At 36.5% G+C, this 26,108-nt stretch overlaps 1 protein-coding gene across 2 annotated transcripts in view; it reads right to left on the reverse strand.

Annotated features, from left to right (window-relative positions):
• Positions 1-1,828: 1,828 nt before the first annotated feature.
• The window catches only part of PSIP1 (PC4 and SFRS1 interacting protein 1), a 49,069-nt gene continuing 24,789 nt past the window's right edge, over positions 1,829-26,108 (reverse strand). Inside the window, exons 4-15 of one of the 2 annotated variants that reach the window (XM_011990856.1) lie at positions 24,795-24,899; positions 23,987-24,049; positions 17,314-17,410; positions 16,216-16,291; positions 11,445-11,673; positions 9,785-9,903; positions 7,104-7,159; positions 6,430-6,500; positions 6,119-6,220; positions 5,795-6,008; positions 3,534-3,645; positions 1,829-2,400 (exon numbers count right to left, since the gene is read on the reverse strand). In XM_011990856.1, coding sequence (XP_011846246.1) covers positions 2,340-2,400; positions 3,534-3,645; positions 5,795-6,008; positions 6,119-6,220; positions 6,430-6,500; positions 7,104-7,159; positions 9,785-9,903; positions 11,445-11,673; positions 16,216-16,291; positions 17,314-17,410; positions 23,987-24,049; positions 24,795-24,899 — 1,305 coding nt within the window. In that variant the 3' untranslated portion in view covers positions 1,829-2,339. Of the gene's footprint in view, positions 2,401-3,533; positions 3,646-5,794; positions 6,009-6,118; positions 6,221-6,429; positions 6,501-7,103; positions 7,160-7,817; positions 8,398-9,784; positions 9,904-11,444; positions 11,674-16,215; positions 16,292-17,313; positions 17,411-23,986; positions 24,050-24,794; positions 24,900-26,108 lie in introns of those variants that run through there. The other variant, XM_011990857.1, reaches the window with a different exon arrangement.

The following is a 26,108-nucleotide window of genomic DNA, read 5'->3' on the forward strand; positions in this document are numbered from 1 at the left end:
TATTATTTGAAATCACCGGATATAATATTAAAGTGCATGGTTCTCTCCAGTTGTTCACATACCAAATCCAGATGGATGTATCTGCGATTTCTCCAAGTAGCCAAGAAAACCTTCAATAGTTCTGCTCAGTCATGTATGACTTTTTTTTTTTGAGACGGAGTCTCGCTCTGTCTCCCAGGCTGGAGTGCAGTGGGGCAATCTCAGCTCACTGCAACTTCTGCCTCCCAGGTTCAAGCAATTCTCCTGCCTCAGCCTCCCGAGTAGCTGGGATTACAGGCACGTGCCACTGCGCCCGCCTGATGTATGACTCTTTTACCCAGTAATCAAAACACATACGTACACACACACCAGCCCAAAAGAGGTGTTAAAACATACATATTACACATACTTTTTGTGGGGCAGGGTGGGGGCTATCTCAAAATTACCTCTTGGTGCCTTGTCAAGCTGTGGAGTTTTGACCACACACACCAATTGAGCCAATGAACAATTTCAATGATTCTGAAAGTTCTTAAGTCTTATGAATAATTATCAAGAGTTCTGAGAATGATAGTTATCTGTAAATCAGCCTATGACAAAGCAAATTTCTTGAGAGTTACAATTAAAAGGCAGTTATGCTTGAAGCGAACATCAACTAGTTAGAGCAAGGTCAGCTTGTACAAGCTGACATAAATTATGAGAATGATGCTGTATCTCTAGAAGTTGAATATTCTGTGGCTTCTTTGTAAAACTATAGATCTAGTGGGTTATGGGAAGAAAGGGAGGGTGAACAAAAGATAAATATTTCCTTTATTTTTATCATCTTGAGCTCACTGTTTAGTTAACCCTGTTTCCCAAAACAACACAAACTCTGTGACCAGTTAACTAACTAAGAAATTATTTCCTTGGCAGCAAACCCAGAATTTCATCACTTACTCTTGTAAATAGGAAGAAAGTAATTTACTAGTAGAGTTTGGTAGAAAAATTCTTTAATCAAAACAAGTTTACACGTTGAACTTATGGCTTAACTAGAATAAATCTAAGTTAAAACTGTATAAGGATCAAACAGATGACTGGTATATATGCAGGTTCTCTCAAAACAGTGATTCCTAGTTCCACTATAAGACCTCATAAAAGCAAAACTTCAATTCTGTAGATGAAAACAGTTATCCCAGAGAGTCAACCATACAATGTCATACACAGACACTGGTCTTAAGCCATTTTTTTCCATATTCATGTAATTTCAAAACATGAGAAGTATCCTACTTACTGAAAAATGCCAAATGACCTAATATTCAAAATATCTTAGAAATGCTATCATTTAGATAACATACCCTTAAATTTTGTAACATTGATTTCACCCTGGATTTAGTCCATACACGTCAATGTACAGACTATCAAAGTACTATGTTGGAAGAACTAGTGTTTGTATTTTTGGAATCTAGAAAATAAAAATAATATAGCCATAATTTCAAATAGGTGAGTTTCCTTATATAGCATTTATTTATATTTATTGTCTAAGCATCATGATTTTTTCTTCCAATTAAGTACTACTTAGTGATTTCCTGAAGACATCTTTAACATTTCTCAAAAATAAACTTACTTAGTTTTCAGTTTTAATTACTAGTGCCTGCCTATAAAAGGACCTTAAATGATTTAACCCTAAAGCCAGATTCATTCCTATATATAGCCAGTCAGTTATCTGCAGAGAAGTCCTAAGACTTCACTGAATGTTCAGCCACAAAACTAAATTACCTTCAAAAATTAACATCATGTTTTATAGTTTGTAGATTTCTCAGTCAGTTCAATGTCAGTTACTTAACTAGTTGTCATACCAAAACAAACCATACAGACTTTTGATAAAAAGGGAGTGAGTACTTGTATAGAAGTAACATTTTATCTACCATAAAAATGCTCAACTTCTACAAAACCCACAAACAGTGAAAAGACAGTCTGGTAAATCCAAGGTTTGTAAAAACTATGCACAAAACCCACGGTATTTGGGGAAAGAGGCAAGGTTTATACAAGTAGCAGTTTTAAAAATGTAACTTTGTTCTACTATCAATTACACATTAACATACACACACTAATTGAAAATATGCTACAACCATGTCTGGAAAAGCAGTTTAACATTTTCTAAATGGATTTTATCCCACATTTACTGCATAATGTAGCTGTTAATACTGCACAAGTATACTTAGCGATAATGTTTACTTTAAAACAAAGATAAAGGGATCTTCTCCCCCGTAACAAATTTTCAACATCAAACCTATGCTTATAAAAATTTAAAACTTTCAGCAGTCTATTTAAATGAAAGCCATTACAAACTTCTCAAGTGTTCTCTATATTCCCGGTATGTCAACCTAGTTATCTAGTGTAGAATCCTTCAGAGATATTTCAGTCTCTCTCTCTTCACTGGATGGCCTGAAGAAAAGGGGGAAAGAAAGGTACAATAACTGGAATTAGGATTTTCTCCTAATGAAGAAAAAAAGACATTAAGTCTGCATTATATTTTTAAACTCATGAAAAGACTGAAATCAAACCAAAAATAAACTTGACTTATTAGAACAGTCATTATTTTTTTCTTCTTCAAAACTGTTACATCTTCGTCCCAAAGTAATATGCAGATGAAGCAAAAAAACTCAGGAAAGTGTCACAGACCAAGCCTTTTCCATCATTTCTAGCTTAAAAGTGATTATTAAAGAACATGAGCATGTTTTGTATCTGTGATACCAACACATTTCAAAATCTTAACAAAAAGTGAGGTTGATACACACATAGACAACAAGATTTCCCTCAATTTCAGAATTAGAAGGGATGCTTCAAAGTCCTTCAAATACACAATGGAACAAACCAAGACTTCAACTATGGCTCCATAGTCTATTTTAGGGTGGGTATTAAAAAACAGCCTGTGATGGCCGGGTGTGTTGGCTCATACCTGTAATCCCAGCACTGTGGGAGGCCGAGGTGGGTGGATCACCTGAGGTCAGGAGTTTGAGGTCAGGCTGGCCAACATGGTGAAACCTCCTGTCTACTAAAAATACAAAAATTAGATGGGTGTGGTGGCAAGTGCCTGTAATCCCAGCTACTGGGGAGGCTGAGGCAGGAGAATCACTTGAACCCAGGAAGTGAAGGTTGCAGTGAGCAAGATCATGCCATTGCACTCCAGCCTGGGCAACAAGAGAGAAACTCTGTCTCAAAAAAAGAAAAAAAAATAGCCTGTGATTCTCCATCTAACTGTTTACAATTATCCTCACAATTCACAAAAGTGTGAATGCAAGTCATTACTAACAGTATCTCAGTAAAAGAAGTCCAGGAGCAAATATTTTCTTTTTAACTGCATTCCCAGCGAGCTCCATTCCCTTGAATTCAGTGGCAAAGTCATTGTCAATAAAAGGTTTTTACTCTTCTGCCTTTTTGAATTGTAACTTGCTTACTGAATTCAGGAATTGGGTGATCAAAAGATAATTGCTTATACTAAAATAACCTTGGAACAGAACTGTGATTAAAAACTTGAATAAAAAAACACACAAGACCCATTAAAACCTATTCCTCACTTTTTCTTTGTGCTGGCTTCATGGTTGTCTTTGCTCTCTTCATTGCTCTCCCCGTTATGTTGTGGTTGATTACCGTCTTGAGCATCGGATCCTCCATTTAGAGTCTTTGACCCTTGAGAAGGAATCCAATGGAAAAACTTTGTTAAAAGCTTACAAAATAGTAAGTGAAGGTGTCTACTAAAAAGTTCCAAAATCAAAATACAACATGGCCCTCGTGTTTCTACTACTTAGTTTCTTTTATTTGAAATTACATTGTAATACAGCCCTCTCTTGAATGTTAGAATTGGGTTTTGATGCTTTATCAAAAAGAGGGGAGCGGATCACCACCGGAGGCTTTGGGTAGCTAAGGTACCATAAAAAGCAGTTTAACTGTATCTATGGTACAGGAAGTGGATTACTAATCTGGTTATTCTGGTGGTTACTATTACCAGGAAGACTACAGGGTGTTACAATTCTTAGCATATTGATTTATTTTACTACTAAGAAAAAGCAATGTGAATCAAATTTTAAAATTCATTATTTTAGAACAAAGTGCTAAAGAAGTATCTCCTAATTGATATTTTTGTGCCTAATAAATAAGGGGGGTTTTCCTGTAAGTCATATTAATAATTCTCTAAGGGGACCCATATCATTCCCCAAAAAAGCAACAAAAAAACAACAACAAAAAAAAAACAACCGCTTTTGAAATGCCAGTAGAACTTAAGCAGCTGCCACCAAGATGTTTAGTAACAAGACTGGAAGAGCTGATAATGGTACTATGATTCTGTTTTAAGAGTATTTCATACATTCTGAAACGTTGATGAGTGAAATGATATGTCTGGGATTTGTCATAAAACAACTTTTAAGAGGGGCACAGAGAAAGCTTTTGGGCTACAAAAGCACAATGATCATAAACTGAACTACCAAAGCTGGATGACAGGGATATGGGAAGTTATTTCTATTTGTGTATGTTATAAATTTTTACTAATACAAATGAAAATAACTACTGTTAGTAAAAAATACTAGCAGGATTTAACTACTACTAAAAGTTAGTAAAAAAGAAGCTAGGGTTGAGTGCTTTACATATATACTACACATCTAAGTGCTTTATAAGACTTTCTCACTGGGTGCGGTGGTTCATGCCTATAATCCCAGCACTTTGGGAGGCCGGGGCAGGTGGATTACCCAAGGTCGGGAGTTCAAGACCAGCCTGACCAACATGGAGAAATCTGTAATTTTTCCATGTAAATTTGTAAAAATACAAAATTAGCTAGGGTGTGGTGGCACATTTTTGTAGTCCCAGCTACTCTGGAGGTTGAGGCAGGAGAATCGTTTGAACCCAAGAGGCAGAGGTTTTGGTGAGCCGAGATCACACCACTGCACTCCAGCCTGGGCAACAAGAGTAAAACTCCATCTTTAAAAAAAAAAAACAAAAATACTTTCTCATTTAATGTAGGTAAGGTACAGAATTGTTTTGGAAATATTTGAATATACGTAAGTTTAACTTGCAGATGGGACCCAACTCTAAACATGAAATTAGTTTATGTTTTGTACACACCTATAAACACAGCCTAAAGGTAATTTCACACAATCTTAATTTTATATATGAAAGTTTGTGTACATTTAAAACCATTAGAAAGCAAAGGTGTATCTTAGCGACCCATATGGACAATCGGTGGTTGCTTGGCATCTCCATCATTGTTGACTAAATTTATATGCTACCAATGAGAAATCATTGTCTTTATTCACACATAAGTACTTTATAGTAAAAAATATGACATGGCATTAATACAGTGAAAATACAGTCTGTTCAGGGTAACTCAGCATCATCATCAGAATACTTGTATTAGCCTGTCAACAGCAACAAGTAATGGCAGGTGTAGTCTCCACCTATGATGCTGTGTTTTAAAAGGCTACTGTATGCTATTTTACTCTTAGGTGAGAAGAAAACATCAGAAGCAGTTGAGCAACCAGGAAGTGGGTCCTCTAGGGATGAGGAGGCATTGTGATGGATGGCTTTTTAAAAATGTTTATCCAGAGTCATCTGCCTCATGAACAATGGTTTCTGCCTTAGAAGTCTAATAGAAACTGACATGACTTTTTTGTTCTGAATGCACACTGCTCTAGTCCTTCAATAAGCCCATCACATTTTCACCATTTTGCCTATGTATACTTTTTCTGTGGTGTTAACACTGAAACTATGCATCAAAGCCATTTTTAAGAGCAGTCCTGGCAAATGGTTCAAAAAACTGGCGTGAAATTGTTGGCTTTTTATCACATACCTGTTTGTTCCTTTTCTAGCTTTTTGTTTGGCCCTTTCTTCCCTTGATCTTTGGTTTTATTCGCTTCCTCATGCTGTCTTTGTTCAGCAAGAGATTTATTCAGCACTTGTGTGATCACGGAATCTCCTTCACCAACCAAAAACATGTTCTTAAACTTGTTATACAACATTGTAGACTTTTCCATGATAACCTGACTAACTTTGAATCGTCGTATCTGAGAAAACAATATACATTCATCATAATTGTTTGCCTAATTGATTTAAATAATTTTTAAATGAAGTAATGACAAAATTCAAAGAATCTACATGACTTGAAATCACTTACTTTTTTCAGTGTAGTGATCATCTCTGTGTGTTTCTGAGCTTGTTGCATTGTGACCTGAAGTGAGGCAAGTTCATCCAAGGCCTCAATGCATCGGTTCACATCCTTCATGACAAAACAGTAATTTCATAGCTGTTAATTATCAGAATACTTATAATCTGTTTCTAAAGATCACTTAAAAAAAATAAGGTAGTGCAAAATGACCAGTAATTTATCCCTTATCTTAAATTTACATACTCATAAGATCATGTGAGAAAATCAAAGATGAAGCTATAAATGCAGTACTGTAGTTTTAAATGAAGTTAAACACTTACAAGATTATCAATTTTGAGGGAATTTTTAATCTCAGCATGTATCCTTTGAAGTCGAGAATCCATTGATGTTTCTATAAATTAAAATATGTGAAAAACAGTGAACAGTTTTTCCAAAACCAGTATTTCTGTATACAGGCTAAGTATAATGAATTAGTGGACTCAAAAAAAAAAAAAATTCTCAGTGATCTTTACTAAGAAGCTCACAGATACACACAATAGCTTAACTAAGAATAAGTACTTATTGCCATTTTTAGCGTCTGGATGCAGAAAACAACATGCAGTGTAAAAGCACAAAACCACCACCTGGCTGCGTTTTTTCTACAATGAATAGTCTGCATATGATAACTCCTCTGCTCTCCAGTCCCTAAACACCGGCTTTTCCTTATGTTTAACCAAGGGATTTGTCTGAAATGGGAAAGCATCCAGCTTTCAGCAAGTGTACTAAAATTTGACACTGTCAAATAATTAAGGAGCATTAAACAAAGACAACTTAAGTTCACTTGATTATGCTTAAAATACAATGCAATTTATATAAAGCCCATTAGGGATTTGAAAAAGTATATTTGTAGGATATGAGTATGAAATGATTCCAAAACCAATACACAAAAAGTTATGTCTATGTAACTTCCTTTCCATGTATAATTTTATGTATCTTAGAAAGTGAAATAACTAACCTCGCTTCTTCTCCACTTTCTTAACTTCTGGCTTCTTTACTTCATCTTTATTCTGCCTATCAAATGTTAACACAAATATTTCAAAACATTGGAACTTTGTGACTGATTACTAAATGCCCACAATCCCTATGCAAAAACTAAAAATGTTTTCCTTAAAACAAGTCAATAACCTAGACTGCAAAGGAATTGACTGTAGGAATTGAATGGTGCAGTTCCATAGCATAAATATAAGCAAAACTCAAATTAACATGCTAAATTAAATCATATCTAACTTTTCAGTGACATCATAGTGTGTTGCTAGAAGAACAATTTCAGGGTCACTGGACAAATAGGCCACAATGGGAAGATAATACCTATAAATATTTAATGGCTTCTACATCAATTCTTTTTAAAAGCCGCATGTTAAAATAGACCAATTTAATTGTGCACATAACACGTAGATAAATGAGTTTTGAAGTTAGCTTTAACGTTAAATAGACGTAAGATACCATTTTTTTTTTTTATTTTGGCCAATATATCAAACTTGAATGACATCCAGTAACATTCACTAACATTTCACAAATTAAAAGGTACCATTTTATTGTCAATCACAAAAATCACCACTTAAAATTAAAATCTTAATTTCTAGTATCTTAGCTTAAGAGTTCAGGCCATATTATGAACCAATTCAAATAGACAAGAACAAAAAATATCTAAAAATCAGGTTTTTTTTTTAAAAAAACTTTATTTTAAAATTTTGGTTACAGTTTCATTTTTTTCTTAACAAGTCTACTACTGTTTAATCTCTCAGGATTAAAAAAACATTTATTAAGATTCTAAAGAATTAAACAACAAAGGAATGTCAAGGGAAGGGCCCCATTCTCAGGGGGTATAACTGCTATTCCAGTTTAATAACTAGCTTCAAAACAAAATGAATTTTTATATTTTCTAAATGAATAATGTACAACCACCATCTTCGTCTGAGCTTATTACTTTCAAACACAAAGCTTCATTTTAAGCTTGGTTAAAAAAAAAAAAACAGGAATGATGGCCGACCTTAGTATGTAGTGTGTACCTTACATGAAATTTGTTAACAATCATAACACAGTAATGCCATTAATAATGAAGTCCTCAATTTAGAATCTGGAACATTCTTCCATCAATGGGGGGAAGGGGGAAATTCAGTCCAATGAGTCTGTCTCAAGATCTTCATCTCTTGTTTGCTCCACTTGTATTCTCTTTTCAGTAACTGGATTAATGCTTTGAGCCCAAAATGAGATATATTTTTTATTACTGTAGATTACATGTTGTTTGGCTGGGAATACAATACAATAAACTTTATTTTGCATAATGCATTTCACACAAGCTGCATCTGAAATGCTTTACAGAGCAAAACTGTCCAAGTACAAAGTTTTGTAATAACAGGAGAAGGAAAGAAAACACAAATATTAGAATTTGAGAAAGTTACATTGGAGGACATTCAAAAGAAACTGAAATACATAAAGTTAACTTTAAGATACTAAAGAAGGGTTGGGCTACATATACTAATAACAACTAATTTTATATCTTAATTTTGGGAGCACAATAAAGTCAAAAGCAACAAACAGTCCAACAGCTTTTCAGTGAAAAGATAGAATAGAAAATGATAGGTGACAAAGAATAACTTAAATATTTACAGAAGTGCTTAAAGTCTAACAGATTAGAGGGAATAATATTTTTGAGCTTTAGATAAGTTATTTAAATTACTCCCTCAAGGAGCTAAAACTACTTGTATATCCTCCAAACTAAGAAAGCAGAGTAAAACACTGTACTTGTCAAGAAAGACTTTGGCTTACGGATATATTATATAAAGAAAAAGAGTACAAAATTATTCCAAGAATCGTTTCACTGCTCATGATTAACTTTGTCTTATTGACCTAGAGCATGTTTTAAAAATCACCTCACTAAAACAACAACAACAAAAAAACAAAGTTTAGTCAGAATGTAAGACGCTTCACAAGGAAAGAAAAGCATGTCAGAGAAAGAACTCAGAAGTGACAGTCTAAAGGTAACTAGGAAAGCAAATGTAATAAAGACACGAAGTCTGTTTATTATCATTGCTATTACTTTTCCTTCTAGTAATAAAATAATAAGGGGAAAGAAATTCCCCATGGCAAGTATGGTCTCTATCAAAATTTAAGGGAAAACAGCTTTGAATTTGATTTATATTGCACATATATAATAATGTACACCCTGTCAGCCTTCAGATTTGCTTTTACTGGCTTCCTGGGTTTCCAAATGTGCTTTTGTTACTTTTGCTGGTCTTTAGGGTGAGGCCTGCTTGGTGGTGTGGTGAATAAGGGTATTTCCTGCATTCTTTCTCCACCAGTATATTATCAACCCTCCTTCTATATGTATTATATCATACAAACAAATAGTAGAGGATGAGTACACTTATTGCAAAGCCACTATCAAATCCTATCTGCACTTTGTTTAAATTCAAAAATACTTTACAGAGTGACTGCCTGAGTCAATTTCATCCTCTCAGAAAAGAATGAAGCCTGAAATAAGATCATCATCATATACTGAAGATTTTTCTAACACATGGGAAAAGTCACTTCTTCAAAAGGCTTCATAAAGTCTGGAAAATGAAAGTCTATTATTTAAAAATTCCATGCTAGCCTTTAAAAAGAACCCAAAATTTAGAAAAAAAAAATACTTACTGCTCAGTTTCCATTTGTTCCTCTTGCTTGCGTTTTCGATCTGCTGCTTCTTTCTCATGTTGGCCTTTCAGCATATTCCTTCGGTGAGCAGTCTGAAAGTTCCTCCCACCTTTTCTCTTCTGTTTTGAGAATTAGGATGGTTTCAGTTAACTATAAAGTCAGTGACTAGTGCTTATGGAATTACAACCTTGTGAAAAGCAGCAGCTAGTTTTTAAAAAAGGGATGAATACTCAAATTAGCAACCTAAAGATAGTCTTTGAATTACACCTATCTCTGCCAGTTTAACTTTGATTAATGACCGTGAAATAATCATCTTGTTTTATGCCCGGCTATAGGAGTGATGTCCTTTGGATAAAATGTAGTATGTCTCTCTGTTTGCTTCTCTACAGAGTGAGTTAACTTGAGTAGTGACAAGCACACTACATAACCTATCCAGTTTAAAATTTTTGGTTTCTAAAAGATTAAGAAATGAGCCAAAAATCAGCTAAAAGCAAACAAAAGATTTGCATGACCTGGATCTGTAAATCTCTAAGGCTATACACAAAATTTTATTTTCTACACAAAAGGATACACAGCTTTAGTAAGATTCCCAACCACTATGGCGTCCAAATAAAGTTACATACCACTGATAAAATGTACAATAGGCCTGAAGAGTGTTAAGAATTTCTTGGGGGTAGCCGGGCGTGGTGGCTCAAGCCTGTAATCCCAGCACTTTGGGAGGCTGAGACGGGCGGATCACGAGGTCAGGAGATCGAGACCATCCTGGCTAACATGGTGAAACCCCGTCTCTACTAAAAAATACAAAAAACTAGCCGGGCGAGGTGGCGGGCGCCTGTAGTCCCAGCTACTCGGGAGGCTGAGGCAGGAGAATGGCGTGAACCCGGGAGGCGGAGCTTGCAGTGAGCTGAGATCCGGCCCACTGCACTCCAGCCCGGGTAACAGAGTGAGACTCCGTCTCAAAAAAAATAATAATAATAATTTCTTGGGGGTAAATAACAAAAATGTGTATATAAATCCACCTCTTTTAACATGTGTCTTCACTGGGCACAGCCTATTTCATCTACCTTTTCTAGACAGATGGGGTTATTGGAAAGGTACTGTTTACTTAATTTCCAGATCATAATTGTAAAACAGTAAGATAAATTTAGAGAACAGACAATAAAGGGACATTTTAAATATGCTTTGTAACATAGCTAATTCAAGTCTATTCAAAAACGTGAACAAATTCAGTTTAACTGCCACTGATATTTATAGACTTCCTCCAAAATATTAAAAGCTCCTTAACTAGGTAAAGATTAAGAAATACATAAACGGCCAGGTGTGGAGCCTGTAATCCAGGCACTTTGGGAGGCCAAGGTGGGAGGATCATCTGAGGTCAGGAGTTCAAGACCAGCCTGGCCAAGATTGCAAAACCGCGTCTCCACCAAAAATACAATAATTAGCCGGTAGTGGTGGCACACGCCTGTACTTCTAGCTACTCAGGAGGCTGAGGCTGGAGAATTACTTGAATCCAGGAGGCAGAGGTTACAGTGAGCCAAGATTGCGCCATTGCGCTCCAGCCTAAGCAACACAGTGAGACTCCATCTCAAAAAAAGAAAAGAAAAAAATATACATAAAAACTAAGACTAGAACAGCCATTTTATATATGTAGACTTTATACCTTTTCACCTTCTTGATCATCTCCTTCTTCTTCAGAATCAGAAGTTGATGTAACCCCTGTTTTAGCTAGATTTTTCCTTTTTGATTCAACTTCTTTCTTCCCCTCTTTTTTGTCTGGCTCTTTTCTTGGCTTATCTTCCTCCTTCTGGCCCTCTTCATCCTTCTTAAGCTGCTTTTTAGGTTGTTTTTCCTCTTGCCCCTTTTTCTTACTTTTTTCCTCTTCAGTAATGCTATTTCAGAGAACATAACAATGTATATTTGTCATTCAACTATATTCTCCCAGTCAAGTGAACAGTATTTTAGGTATCAGTAAGCTATAATTTTTAATTTAAAGGCAACCTAAAGTAAAACAGAGTGTCTTCACTATCCAATCATAAAAGGAATTCTGTCGCAGAACATCCTTTTGGTATAAATTAGAAGATATAAGGTGGGCAGATCCCTGGCTCTTATAGAACTTAAATTCTACATATTTGTTAAGAATAAACTATGTTTAAAAAGTAGACATACTGGGAGAATTGGAATTGCGGAAGTGAAATCAAATACGGTCATTTTAGAACTCATACAAATATTCTTTGCAGGGTAAAAAGGTCGCAACTTAAACATGTAATGATAAATACATAGCCAATTAAGCATGTTTTCAGACAGTGCTGTGCTGACTAGCACCTAAGTATTCCCATCACCACTGAATTTCACAGAGACCACTAAAACAAGAGAAACTACCTAAACTGCTCAATAATCCTAATTACTGCTGCATGTTTATGCAAGTTGGTACTACAGAAATAGGCTCTAAGAGAATCAAATTATGCAAATACTAACCACGTAATTACTTTTATGGTTGATACATATTCTTCCAAAACAATTCCTTTATAAATAAACACTTAAAGCTTGAATAAGCTGTTTAAAAACTATAACCTTTTGACTGTCCAAAGAATTTCATTGAGATTTTCTCAAATTATTCAGTTAAATCAATGAATTTGAGAGCTCAAAGAGACTTATTCAGTTCAACCTCTTCCATTTGACAGATGAGAAAATGATGATGCAAAAGGTCAAATAACAAGCCCAGTATCTGAATTCCAAATCCATTAACCTCTTTCCAGACAAGTGATTCCTTGACCACTTAAGAACTATTAAGTTGGAAGAGAAGAAATTTACTTTTGCCCCTTTACAAACTTTTTATTACATAATTATCATTGGGTATGCTTATTTTCTAATGGTCCTATGGGTTTCATCCTTTTAACTTTAGCCTCTCTGGGATTAAAACCATCCTTTTAATAAATGAAAGTAAAAGCATGCAAGTGAAACTATTTGCTTTCTTCAGGATATCTACTGATGTATATCTTTTGATAATCAGTTTCCTAAAAATGGGACTAGAGTCCCATTTAAAAAGGCATTTCTTTGTCTCTTAAACAATACTGGCCAACTACTTTTCCCAAAATGTTACACCTGTATGGAAGGAAATAGCTATGAAAAATACAAATACCATTTGACCCAGCAAATTTGCTTCTAACAATGTATCCTAACCAATATATTTGCATTATGTACAAAAGAATAGATGACAATGTTTTTAAAATCGTGTATCAATACATAGGATAGATCTTAAGAACTATAAAACATATACAGTGGGATACCATACAGCATGTCTTTAAAAAGTGACTTTAAGGATTTATTTTAAAAATTTATCCTAAGGTCATAAAAAAGACTATTTCAAGGTGTGAAATAATCTTTGTGCCAAAACAAATAATTTGCATAAACATGACTATCACTGCTTGCTACCAATGAGTCTTTTCCCAGTGGTTCTTCCATAAAATACAGACTTGTGACAATTTCCCTTTTTAGTAGTTCAAGAGATATTAGCAAAGTTGTATTTGTAAATTTCTTAATATTTTAATATATGTTAATATAAGCAAAGACTAATGTAAACACAACCCCAAATACTTCAGTAGGCTTTAACAAACATTTCTGAGGATTGTGAATTGGTTTTTAGCTCTTCTGGGCTCTATTTTACTGTCGTGTCACATCAGTACCCATGGCAAAGAAACAGACGCTAAGAGATACATGGTGTTCTAATGGTGAAGAGCAGAAGTTTAAAAAGAGCTTAACACAGTTTAGTTCTGCACTCCACTGAGTATGTGCCCAGATACACAACCAAGAGTAGTTACAGCTCACACTTAGCCTACGTACAGCATGAATAAGAAATAAATGTTGTAAAGGCTACTGCTGTTTTAGGGTTGTCCACTGTCTCAGGAAAAAGCTCACTAATAGAGAAACTGACACCAGGACCAAAAACCTAAAACATGTAGTGACTTGCTTTGGGGCTGGGAGACTGAAAACCCTAATACGTTATTATACAATGGGTAAAACCATTGGACAGTAGCACAAATAAGAAAATACATTCAATGAACTTGTGGCTTTGGATGAAGAAGCTTCAAAATGGAATACTGGCAGCATGAAATGACCATCAAGATAAATCTGATAGTGTTCAAGAAAGAGATGTGTTCCAAAAAGATTAGCCTATTTTCAAGGAAGGAGGTAGGACTTTCGAACAGGGTGATAGCCTGAGTCAAAGACTCAATAAAGGGTATAACTGCAATCCTTAAGAATTAAAACTGGACTTCCTTAATCCTTCAGATGGACAAATGATTCCTGAGGGATGGTTTCTCAGAAAAACCTATAAACTCAAAGTATCTGTTATTAAATATATAAAGATGAGCATGTCTGAGAAAAGCCTTACGAATAATTGCATAGGAAGCTGACCAGAATTAAACACACATACAAAAGTATTATATTACCAAAAGTGACACCAGACTGCATCAAGAGAAAGTGAGAGAAGGATAAGTTCCTAAAAAGGAACACCGGGCCCTCAGATTACTATGGTCTGAGAAAGCTGCTCAGCTGATAAGCAGGGCGGTATTTTCCAATGACCTTTTCAGATGCAACAAAGGATGATACTGAAAAAGTAGAGAAGTTCCAGAGGAATCAGCCAAAAGCCATGAATACAAACGGAGTGGGAAGCATACTCCCAGGGAAAACTGGGACCTAATCAGGGAACACTAATTATATCCAACATTGAGGGATCTCACAATATTTTCCCAGCAGAATTTCAGATTTCCAAGGAAATAATGACTGCAAACTCACCTGTTAAGTACCCAATTTCTTAATTCCACTACAATAAAGTATACTGTATTTTTTCTGCCACTATTTTTAAAAATTGACAGGTAAAAATTCTATGTGTTTATGGTGTGCAACACAATGTTCTAATCTATGTATACATTGTGGAATGGCTAAATCAAGCTATTTAATGTACTACCTACCTCACATACGTATTTTTATTTCGTGATGAGAACCCTTAAAGTCCACTCTCTCAGTAATTTTCAAGTATACAATATATTGTTATGTGTCACTATTTTTCAAAGTAAATACAGACCGGCAGTAAAATTCTTTAAATATATTTTGGTTGAAACATACCAATTCTCTAATAGTGTTCTACAATTAGAATCTTCTATAATCAGTTCATTCAAAACAATGTAAATCTATGCTTAATAGACATACCCCACTTAAGCCTTTCAAATCTTTAAACACAATAGCCACAAGAAGTTTTTCTCCTCCTTTGTCTAAATATACTGTATTCCTTCTAGCAAAGATGCCCCAAAAAAGCCAAAGTAAAAAGGATCCAAGTAGAAAAGGCAGCAAGGGAAAAATGCAAAAAAACCAAAAAACACTCGTATTTCCTGGATAACTGAATAATTATTCTGAAATGCTTTAAAAATTAAATTTACATACAAAAATTATTTTAGCCCACTTTTAAATAAAGCATCTATTCTGGAGGAGATTTAAAAAAAGATCTGGGCCGGGCGTGGTGGCTCAAACCTGTAATCCCAGCACTTTGGGAGGCCGAGACGGGCGGATCACGAGGTCAGGAGATCGAGACCATCCTGGCTAACATGGTGAAACCCCGTCTCTACTAAAAAATACAAACAAAACAAACAAACAAACAAAAAAGCAAAAACTAGCCGGGCGAGGTGGCGGGCGCCCGTAGTCCCAGCTACGCGGGAGGCTGAGGCAGGAGAATGGCGTAAACCCGGGAGGCAGAGCTTGCAGTGAGACAAGATCCGGCCACTGCACTCCAGCCTGGGCGACAAAGCGAGACTTGTCTCAAAAAAAAAAGATCTGTAGGCTAGCCACAGTGGCTCACACCTATAATCCCAGCACTTTGGGAGGATGAGGTGGGAGAATCGTTTGAGACCAGCCTGGGAAAGATGAACCCAGTCTCATGAAAAAAAATTAGCCAGGTGTGGTGGCACATGCCTGTGGTCCCAGCTACTTGGGAGGCTAAAGTGGGAAGATCCCTTGAGCCCAGGAGTTTGAGGTTACAGCGTGTGACTGCACCACTGCACTGCAGCCTGGGCGACAGAGTGAAACCCCATCTTAAAAAAAAAAAAAGGTTTTTTTGACATTGCTTCAAATATAGTCTGTGTAAAATTCCCAAAACATAACATCTTGCCCAATTTCTCTATTATGTATTTTACTTTGTTTTATCTAAGTATCTATATAAATTGATATACCCAAAAGTCTTACTTAATGAAATGATAAAGAGCCATTCCTTACCAATTTTTACTTTACAAAATTTTTCCAGTTTTTTCTGTAATTTTAAGAAATATCAAAATAACAAACATCCTGTAAGAGAAAACTGATAAAAATGCAGAGATATGTGCTTGTTTAAAGTCAAATGTCTCATTTATTGCATAACTAATTATACATTAAAATAAACTCACATGTCACTCTCTGAAGGACAGGGTTGTTTTACCATTTTGGGTCGGCCTCTTGGTTTTGGAATCTTGACTTCTGTAGCTAATACACACATGGAAAAAAAATCAGTAACTACTAGTTTCTAGTTAAGATACAAATCTGATATAAATATTAGAAATGATACATACTATATAAGAATATGAGTAGCTTATTAGATACAATTATTGCTAAATTTAAAAAACACCTCCCCACCATGATTCAAATGAGCAACAACAAAAAATTTATAAAGAGGTAAACTGAGTAATCCTCAATTTGACCTTATTATGACTGAGAGGGCTTAAAACATTTTTCTCTATCATTTTGACAGTAATGTCACAAAATTCAACTTTAAAATAGGAAGCAGCACTTATATTTAATATTCATATACATATTATATATAATATTACTTATGCAGTTACGTATCTTTGGAAGTTCATATTAGAATTCACTGAGTTTCCTAGCACTATTTTATCCACTACAATATTAAACTCCAAAATATTATGTAAATAAAAATTTTTTTTTCTTTTCTTGGTATTACTCATCTTACCCCCCATTTTCAGTAAGAATCCTAGTAAAAAGTAGAAAAAAATTCAATTTTGGTTTTCTTTTACTTTGTATTAGGAAGATCTTTCCAAAATATTTCCAATTTGCCAAATTAAGAAAATACTTTTACAGAGCTGCATACTGTAAAAATCAAAATCCCTATCAACAGAGAACGCAAAAATTTAAAATATTAATGGCTTTAATCAAATGCTATTTCTCACTCTCTGATTATAACTCCATTTTGAAATCTTATGACTCTTAAGTGAAAGGTAAAATAAACCCATTATTCATGATAATTTTAACCTCACCACAGCCTCTCTTACCACTATTTAGGGAAAACAACAGAGATAAAGCAAAGTTTATTTCAAATTTAAATACTTTGAAACAGAGCACAAATCATGTTTATCTCCTTTGAAATCTGTATGTTACACACAATCAATTGCCTATTCGCTTCATTCCAAAATATTTGAGGCAGCAACACTTTAAATGGACTGGAATATTAATCACAAGCCAAACAGATATTTAAACATCAGTAATCCTACCTGCAGGTCGTCCTCTTTTAGGACTCACTTTTAGATTAACAGATGCTGTTGCTGTTGTCACTACTCCTGCCTCCTCAGTTTCTACTTGTTTTTCTGCCTGAATTACAAAAATTTAATTAACTTATTTAGCAAATAGTAGGCACTCAAAGTTTAATTCCATGGCAAAAATATGCCAGTCTACGGTAACGTGAATTCAAGTACAGATATAACCTCTATATGATCTTTGTTATTTTTCAACAATCAGAGTAACATCTTCAAACTTAGTTTATAACTCTAGTGAACAATTCTTAAAAATTAACTTCTTAGAAATGAAGTCATTTGTAAAAATAAAGCTAATATTCTTGATGCAATATGGAGAACAAAGTATGTCATTACACTGCAACTAACACACTGCTTTTTCTAATTCTTCGTTCATATAGACACGTTTTATTTCTAAACTGAGACTGTGACCTAACAGTTCTCTAGGAGTTATTATTTCCCATAAGAAGGGATTTACTACAGCATAGAGCAAGGAATCCTCTGACCATTTGCAAACTCTAATGCCCTTTGATAATTGCTGGTATGACTCTCCTGGAGAGAATGGCCTCAAAAGAGAATCAGTATTATTGATTTAAGCATTAGCATGGAACAAAGGTTAATAACCACAAATTAGAAACGAAATGTAAACATGAGGCAGCAGTTGGTACTCATCATAACTGCAAGAGGAGGAAAGAGAGAGACCAAAGGAGATGGACTCCTTTCCCATCTCCCCCAACTCTTTAGAATTCAGCATTAACTGTATCACTAAAGATATAAGCAAGGCACTCAAAAACATGCATAATCCAATCTCATTGATTAAAAAAATTAAAAATTGCCTTTTCATCAATGATTTGATTTGTAAACATAATGCCCAGTGTTGGTAAGCAGGCGGAGAAGCATTCATACATTGACTATCAATGATCAATAAGCTGGTACCAATAAACTAATACTTTATGATAAAGAGCATAATTATGAATGAGTATTGGCAATACAGAATGTGCTAATCTCTATATAGGGCTGGACACAGTGGCTCACGCCTGTAATCCCAGCATTCTGGGAGGCCAAGGTAAGTGGATCACTTGTGGTTAGGAGTTCGAGACTAGCCTGACCAACATGATGAAACCCCTTCTCTACTAAAAATACAAAAAATTAATTAGCCAGGCTTGTGGTGCACACCTGTAATCCCAGCTACATGGGAGACTGAGGCAGGAGAATTGCTGGAACTCAGGTGGCAGAGGTTGCAGTGAACCGAGATTCGTACCACTGCATTCCAGCCTGGGCGACAGAGCAAGACTGTCTCAAAAAACAAAAACAAAAAAAAAAATCTTTATACGGCAATTCCACTTCTACGAATGTATCCATTTCTTTATTACGTTTTTAAACATTTCTTTTAATAACTGAAACATAATGAAGCATATTAAAAGTATTATTAAAACTCATCTAAGGTAACCCTTGAGTTGTTCTCAGAGAACACTGAAAATTCCTCCCTGAACATTATTAGCTCAGGTTTTATTTCTAGAGTTTTAAGAACTTACAAAGTTGACCTGCCCCAATCCTGATTCGATAGCTCTGAGTCAGGGAACCAGGATTCTGTGTTTTTAAAAAGCTCCCCAGGTAACAAAGCTTAATAACTCAAGACTGAGAGCTCTTTTCCTACTGAGAAGAGGGCATAATTTGGCTAAAATTATAACTGATCAATTCTTTGGTGCAAAGAAGACTCTTCACTTAACTTTCTGCTTTTGGAAATAAATCAAGACACTGAATAAGAATTATAGGTAGGGTTGGGCGCAGTGGCTCATGCCTGTAATCCCACTCAGCACTTTGGGAGGCTGGGGCAAGCAGATTACTTGAGGTCAGGAGTTCAAGACCAGCCTGACCAACAAGGTGAAACCCCATCTCTATTAAAAATGCAAAAATAAGTCAGGCGCCTGTAATCCCAGCTACTCAAGAGGCTAAGGCAGGAGAATCACTTGAACCCAGGAGGTGAAGATTACAGTGAGCTGAGATCCTGCTACCACACTCCAGCCTGGGCAACAGAGCAAGACTCCATCTCAGAAAAAAATTAAAAAGTTTAAAAAAAAAAATTATAGGTAGAAGAGATGGTTTCTAAGGAGGTACCAATAAGCGTAACAAGTTCATCGATAATAATTAAAAATATATTAATACTAAGAGATCAGCCCTACCATGCATGTGTGTTCACGACTATTATAGCAAAATCATGCAAGTCAGAACCATTCCTCATGAAAATAAAATCAGAAACATTTTATCTAAAGAAAGGACCAATGAAGTTATATGAAATACACATATTTAAAGTTTTTTCCACTCTTAGGATATGCTTAAATATTTAAACATCTTAAATGCAAATATTTTACACTCTTGACTACAGATTTATTTCTTCCGTATTTTACTTGCTCTGAGACCTCTAACCCCTTAATTCATTTTCTCTTCATTTTTTACCCCACTTTCTAGCTCTAACAGCTTCCTTGATCTTAACTAAAAACATGCCACCTCACACGCACACAAAAACCTCATGGGATTACCATTCAAATGCATTCATAAGTCCTCCACATCCTTGTTTTGCTATATCTGTCCCACAAATCCTCAAGAAAGAGGTTACTATACAATTCTACCTTCTCTGTTCTATTATTCCCAGCTGCTGAGGCCTGCTGGAAAAAAAAAATGTACAAACATGCATTCATTTTATGCAATCTCAGTTGAGATCTCAAAGTCACTTTACCCTCTCTGATCAGGCCTCCTTCTCCCATCAACAGCTGCATCAACACTCACTCCATTCTTCCTGACTTGTACCACACCCAAAGTCTTGCTTTGATGTGGGTAGGGCAGAAGGGAGTAAGGGCCATAGAAAGGAATTCCCTTAATTTCCTAGTGTCCCAAGAAATTTTCAGAGCCTCTTTCATCCCTCCCCTTCAGTGTTAGAGACTGTAATATCCATCTCTTCCTTGTTAAGTCAATTCCTTCAATGTCCCCTCCATTCTCTCATCCAACACATATTTATGTAAAATAATTTATACTGACTCTACATCTTTGATCTTTCCTAATTTTTTTTGAGACAGTCTTGTTCTGTCGCCCAGGCTGGAGTGCAGTGGCCGGTTCTCAGCTCACTGCAAGCTCCGCCTCCCGGGTTTATGCCATTCTCCTGCCTCAGCCTCCCAAGTAGCTGGGACTACAGGCGCCCGCCACCTCGCCCGGCTAGTTTTTTGTTTTGTTTTGTTTTTTTAGTAGAGACGGGGTTTCACCGTGTTAGCCAGGATGGTCTCGATCTCCTGACCTCGTGATCCGCCCGTCTCGGCCTCCCAAAGTGTTGGCATTACAGGCTTTCCTAATTTTGCAAAGAAAAAGTGTTAGGGCATCTACTGTCTTTTGTCATTTTAACACTTTCCCTTAGCCATGAAAACCCCTATGAAGTTGCCACATTCTCCTTTCCTTCAAAGATTTCAAAAGCACAGTGTAACTTTACCATTAAACATTTATTCTCTAACCCCTTAATCTAGTTTCTGTCCTTACCATTCAACTAAATGGAGTTCACCTGAAAGTATCCTAGAAGAGTCTATTTGGCAAGTATCTTACTGGGACCCTCTGTAAATCAGGACATTACTGACCACTTCTTCATTCTGGAACGTTCTCCCTTCCCTTGTTTAGCTTGATATCCTCTTAGATTTTCTCTTGACAGTTCATTCTCAGCCATAATTTCACAGAGCAACCTTCCCCGCTCTCCATTATATTCCTTCAGGATTCTGGTTTCTGCATCCTCTCAATAAACAATTCTCCTTTGACCTCATCTATTACCCTGTCTTCATGCCAGAGACTGCATCTGTAACTTACATCTTCTCTCTTTTTGGTGCCAGAACAATATATATACAAAATATATATCTCTTCACTCCAATTCCCACAGGTGCTTCACCTTCCCCTTACTCATGCCTGTGATTCCAAACCAACATCCTCTGCACTCCCAATAACTAGTTATTCAAGTAAAGACCTTGGAGCCACCTTAGATTCTGCCCCCCGCCTTCACCAGCCACTTCTCATCAACCATCAACTTAACCTCTTTAAGTGCTCTTAAATCCCATCTCTCCTCTATACCACTTAAAAAATCTGCTATAAGATCCTTGTCCTTCCAGTCTCATGCCAACTCCTTAGAAAGGCCTTTTGTAGCCTAGTCGGCTGCCAACTCACTAACTCCCCATTTAGACCCTCTTATTTTAAATATTTATTTTTTGTCTCAAAAAAAAAAAAAACAAAAACATTAAGTTCAATGGAAACAAAGACCTTGTCTTCTTTATTGACTACTCAAATCCATGCCAGGGCCAGTAGTTAGTACTAAAATTCTGAAAGAATTTTACAGTGAACTGGTTTCAATGCCCCAATCCAGTCCCCATTCACACTGCTTTAAAAAATGATGCATTCTTTGGGAGGCCAAGGCAGGCGGATCACGAGGTCAGGAGTTCAAGACCAGCCTGGCCAACATAGTGAAACCCCGTCCCTACTAAATATACAAAAAATTAGCTGGGTATGGTGGCGGACGCCTGTAATCCCAGCACTTTGGGAGACAGAGGTGAGCGGATCACTTGAGGCCAGGAGTTTGAGACCAGCCTGGCCACTATGGTGAAACCCCATCTCTACTAAAAATACAAAAATTAGCCAGACGTGGTGGTGCACATCTGTAATCCCAGATATTCAGGAGGCTGAGGTAGGAGAATCGCTTGAACCCAGGGGGTGGAGGTTGCAGTGAGCTGAGATCACGCCACCGCACTCCAGTCTGGGTGACAGAATGAGACTCTGTATCCAAAAAAAAAAAAAACCAAATTTATATTAAAAAAAAAAAGAAAAAAATGAGGCATCAAGTTGGGCACAGAGGCTCACATCTGTAATCCCAGTGCTTTGGGAGGATTACTGGAGGCTAGGAGTTTGAGATAAGCCTAGGCAACATAGCAAAACCCCATCTCTATTAAAAAAAAAAAAAATTGGCCAGGCCCGGTGCCATAATCCCAGCGCTTCAGAAGGCTGAGGTGGCCGGATCACCTGAGGTCAGGAGTTCAAGACAAGCCTGGCCAACATGGTGAAACCCTGTCTCTACTAAAAACACAAAAATTAGCCAGGCGCGGTGGCTCACGCCAGCACTTTGGGAGGCCAAGGCAGGTGGATCACTTGAGGCCAGGAGTTCAAGACCAGCCTGGCCAACATAGTAAAACCCCATTTCTACTAAAAATACAAAAAAATTAGGCGGGCATGGTGGTGTGCACCCGTAATCCCAGTTAATCGGGAGGCTGAGGAAGGAGAATCACGTGAACCTGGGAGGCGAAGGTTGCAGTGAGCCGAGATGGTGCCACCGCACTCCAGCTGGTGCAAGTGTGAGAATCCATCTCAAAACAAAACAAACCACCAAAAAATACAAAAATTAGCCAGGCATGGTGGTGTGTGCCTGTAATCCCAGTTTGGGAGGCCCAAGCAGGAAAACTGTTTGAACTCGGTAGGTGGAGGTTGCAGTGAGCCAAGATTGCTCCACTTCACTCCAGCCTGGACAACAGAGCGAGATCCGTCTCAGAAAAAAAAAAAAAAGGCCGGGTGTGGTGGCACACTTCTGTAGTCCCCACTATTAGAGAGGGTAAGATGGGAAAATCCCTTGAGCCCAAAAGTTTGAGGCTGCAGTGAGGTGTGATTGCACCAGTGCACTACTCTAGCCTATGTGACAAGAGCAAGACCCCATCTCTTAAAAAAATTTTTTAAAGGAGGTATCTAAAATTTGAAGTAATTCAATCATTTCCCATCACTTCTGTAAGTTCCAAGGTCTTTAGGACAACATCAGGTTTTTTGGGTACCTATTCCCTCAAACTTTATGGTGTGTTAATACTGAAATACAATACTCAAGATGCTTGAAACGGAATTTCTGCTATGTGTCTGTATATGCTATTCAAATTGCTTCACGTGTCCTTCCCTGCTGCTTCATCTGCCTGACAAAATTCTGCCTGTATTTTAAAATCCTGTTATCACACCACCTCCAACCCATACTACATAGCAAATAAGCCACTATAATTATTTATTTTCACAGTTTACCTCCTCATGAGATACTGAACTCTTGGTTTTCTTTGTATCTTTGGTATATAATAATAATTTGAGACATAAATAGGTCAGAAAAGGGTGTGAACAAAACCTCGTAAGTTTCATATTAATTAAAAGCCTACTATGTACCTAACCTTGCACACTGTCACTCACACTCATTTCTCACAACAATGTTGTGAAGTAACAATAACAAAAACATAATGGACAACACTTATATAGCACTTACTAGTGTTTAGGTACCAGGATTTAGCATAAACATTTTACATATGTTAAATCATTTCATCCTCCACAACCTTCGAGTATGTATTTCTAGCCATTTTAGAGAAACTGAAGCAGTCATTAAAATGAATGAAAACTGGTGCATTTCATTTCCTTTACCACTCAAGTTATTTTAAAGGTGCTACATCACTAAGAAAGAAACACAGATAGTTTTGCCAAGTAAAACATAACCCATAAAAAATTAAAGGGTTTAGAATAAAAGCTGAAGTTTAAAGTTTCATTATATCTACTCTCCCTCAACCCAACTGAAATAAAAATTCTTTTCAGATCCCTGTGGTTGGTAAGTCTGTGAAATTACCTTTCTCTTTCTCCCTCTTCTGGCAGCTTTTGGAGTAGTTATGTCAACTGCTTTAGTCACATCCTAAAAAAGAAAAAAGAAAACTGAATACTGAATAAATCATTCCAGGAATGAAAGAAACCTTCTTAAACTAACAGTCACAAGCATGTTTAACTAAAAGCACTGGGGAAATTTGTTTTGCTCTGTAGAGTTCTGAAATTATAAACATTATGTCTCAACATTAATAAAGTGAGAAAAATGCATTTCCACTGTCAGATCAAATATGAAAGTCATGCTTGCTAGTACACCAGGAAGTTTGTCTATTTACATTTATAAAACTACTTTTTCTACACTAGAATTCTGAATTTTAGGATTGTGAATTTTAAAGGGTGGCTGGGACTCTGAAGATCGTCTAACAACCACTTCATGAGGCCTAAAAGGGCTAAATGAGTAATCTTTATACACAGATCATATACAGTTGGACATCAATCTAGGTTTTTAAAAATTCAGTCTAATGCTCTTTCCAGTACATCCATCCCACAATACTTCCCTTTAAAAAATATTCTTAACACTACCACACCCTATAGTTGTACTTCATGTTTTACGCATAAAAATAACTTCAAATAATAACATGTATGCATCTTAAAGATGCACAACTTGTTTAGCAATACTGTATTTAATACTTACACAAGGAAATAAGCCTTAAATATTTTCTAATTCACTTTTTAAGTACTTTAAAAATTACTTACTAATAATCATGGCCAACTTATTTCATTATTTGTTCCTTGAAACAAAATGGGTTTAAAATGTTAGGAGAAATAGAACATGCCTCATTGCTGGTTTTTTCTTCATGGTCGGTATCTTCCTTTGAAACACTAGTTTCCTTTTCTTCAACTTCAACATCAGATGATGCATTTGATTGTTTAGTTGCTGCCTGTGAGCAATCAACTCTATTAATTTTGCAAAATAAGTTTTTACCCCAATAATATACGCAATTCTTTATTTTTATTTTTATTTTTTTTTAGAGACAGGGTCTCACTCTATCACCCAGGCTGGAGGCAGTGGTGCAACCGTGGTTCACTGAAGCCTCAATTTCTGGGCTCAAGGCATCCTCCCTCCTCAGCCTGAGCCCAGGAGGTCAAGACTGTTGTGAATCATGATCGCACCACTGTACCCTAGCCTCTGCAACGCAGTCTCAAAAAATAAAAAAATTCCAAGACTATATGCTGACAAGGCTTGGCAATTTGGAGGATGAAAAAGACCATAAAGGTGCAATCACAGGACAAATGATCCAAGAGAAATTACAAAACGTAGTCAGGCACTGTGGCTCACATCTGTAATCCCAGTACTGTGGGAGGCTGAGGCAGGCGGATTGCTTGAGGTCAGGAGTTCAAGACTAGCCTGGCCAATATGGTGAAACCCCATTTCTACCAAAAATACAAAAATTAGCCGGGCACGGTGTGATGCGCCTGTAATCCCAGCTACTCAGGAAGTTGAGGCACGAGTATAGCTTAAACCCAGGAGGCAGAAGTTGCAGCGAGCCAAGATCAAGATTGCACCACTGCACTCCAACCTGGGTGACAGAGCAAGACTCTGTCTCCGGAAAAAAAATAAAAAAGAAAAGAAAATTACAAGACATTAATTTTCAGAAAGCAATCAATTCCGTCTGTTAGACAGATGTCTTCCCACTACACAGTCAAGGCAATAATGATGAGAAACCATGTAGCCATTCAACAAATATTTAGTGATTAGCTATTTTTCTCACACGTGCACATGCTGGGCACACAGGACATTAACCTTTGTTCACAGAGGCAACATAACTCTGTAGCAGGTACAGACAAGTACAGAAACAGTTATGATATGGTTTGATGAATCCATTAACAAGTAAGTACTCGGAGGTAATGAAGTCACTTATGATCATTTAATGTGGCCTTGGAGCATCAATGAAAGATTTATATGTTCCAGATAGAACAGTATCTAAAAAGTTCTCTAAGAAAAAGCATGGCACATGTGAAGAAATAAAATTTACAGGTTTAAGAGTAAAAAGCGGGCCAGGCGCAGTGGCTCAAGCCTGTAATCCCAGCACTTTGGGAGGCCGAGACGGGTGGATCACGAGGTCAGGAGATCGAGACCATCCTGGCTA

Source organism: Mandrillus leucophaeus, unplaced genomic scaffold, assembly GCF_000951045.1.
Source record: "Mandrillus leucophaeus isolate KB7577 unplaced genomic scaffold, Mleu.le_1.0 Scaffold384, whole genome shotgun sequence".
In the NCBI taxonomy this organism is placed as follows: Eukaryota; Metazoa; Chordata; class Mammalia; order Primates; family Cercopithecidae; genus Mandrillus; species Mandrillus leucophaeus.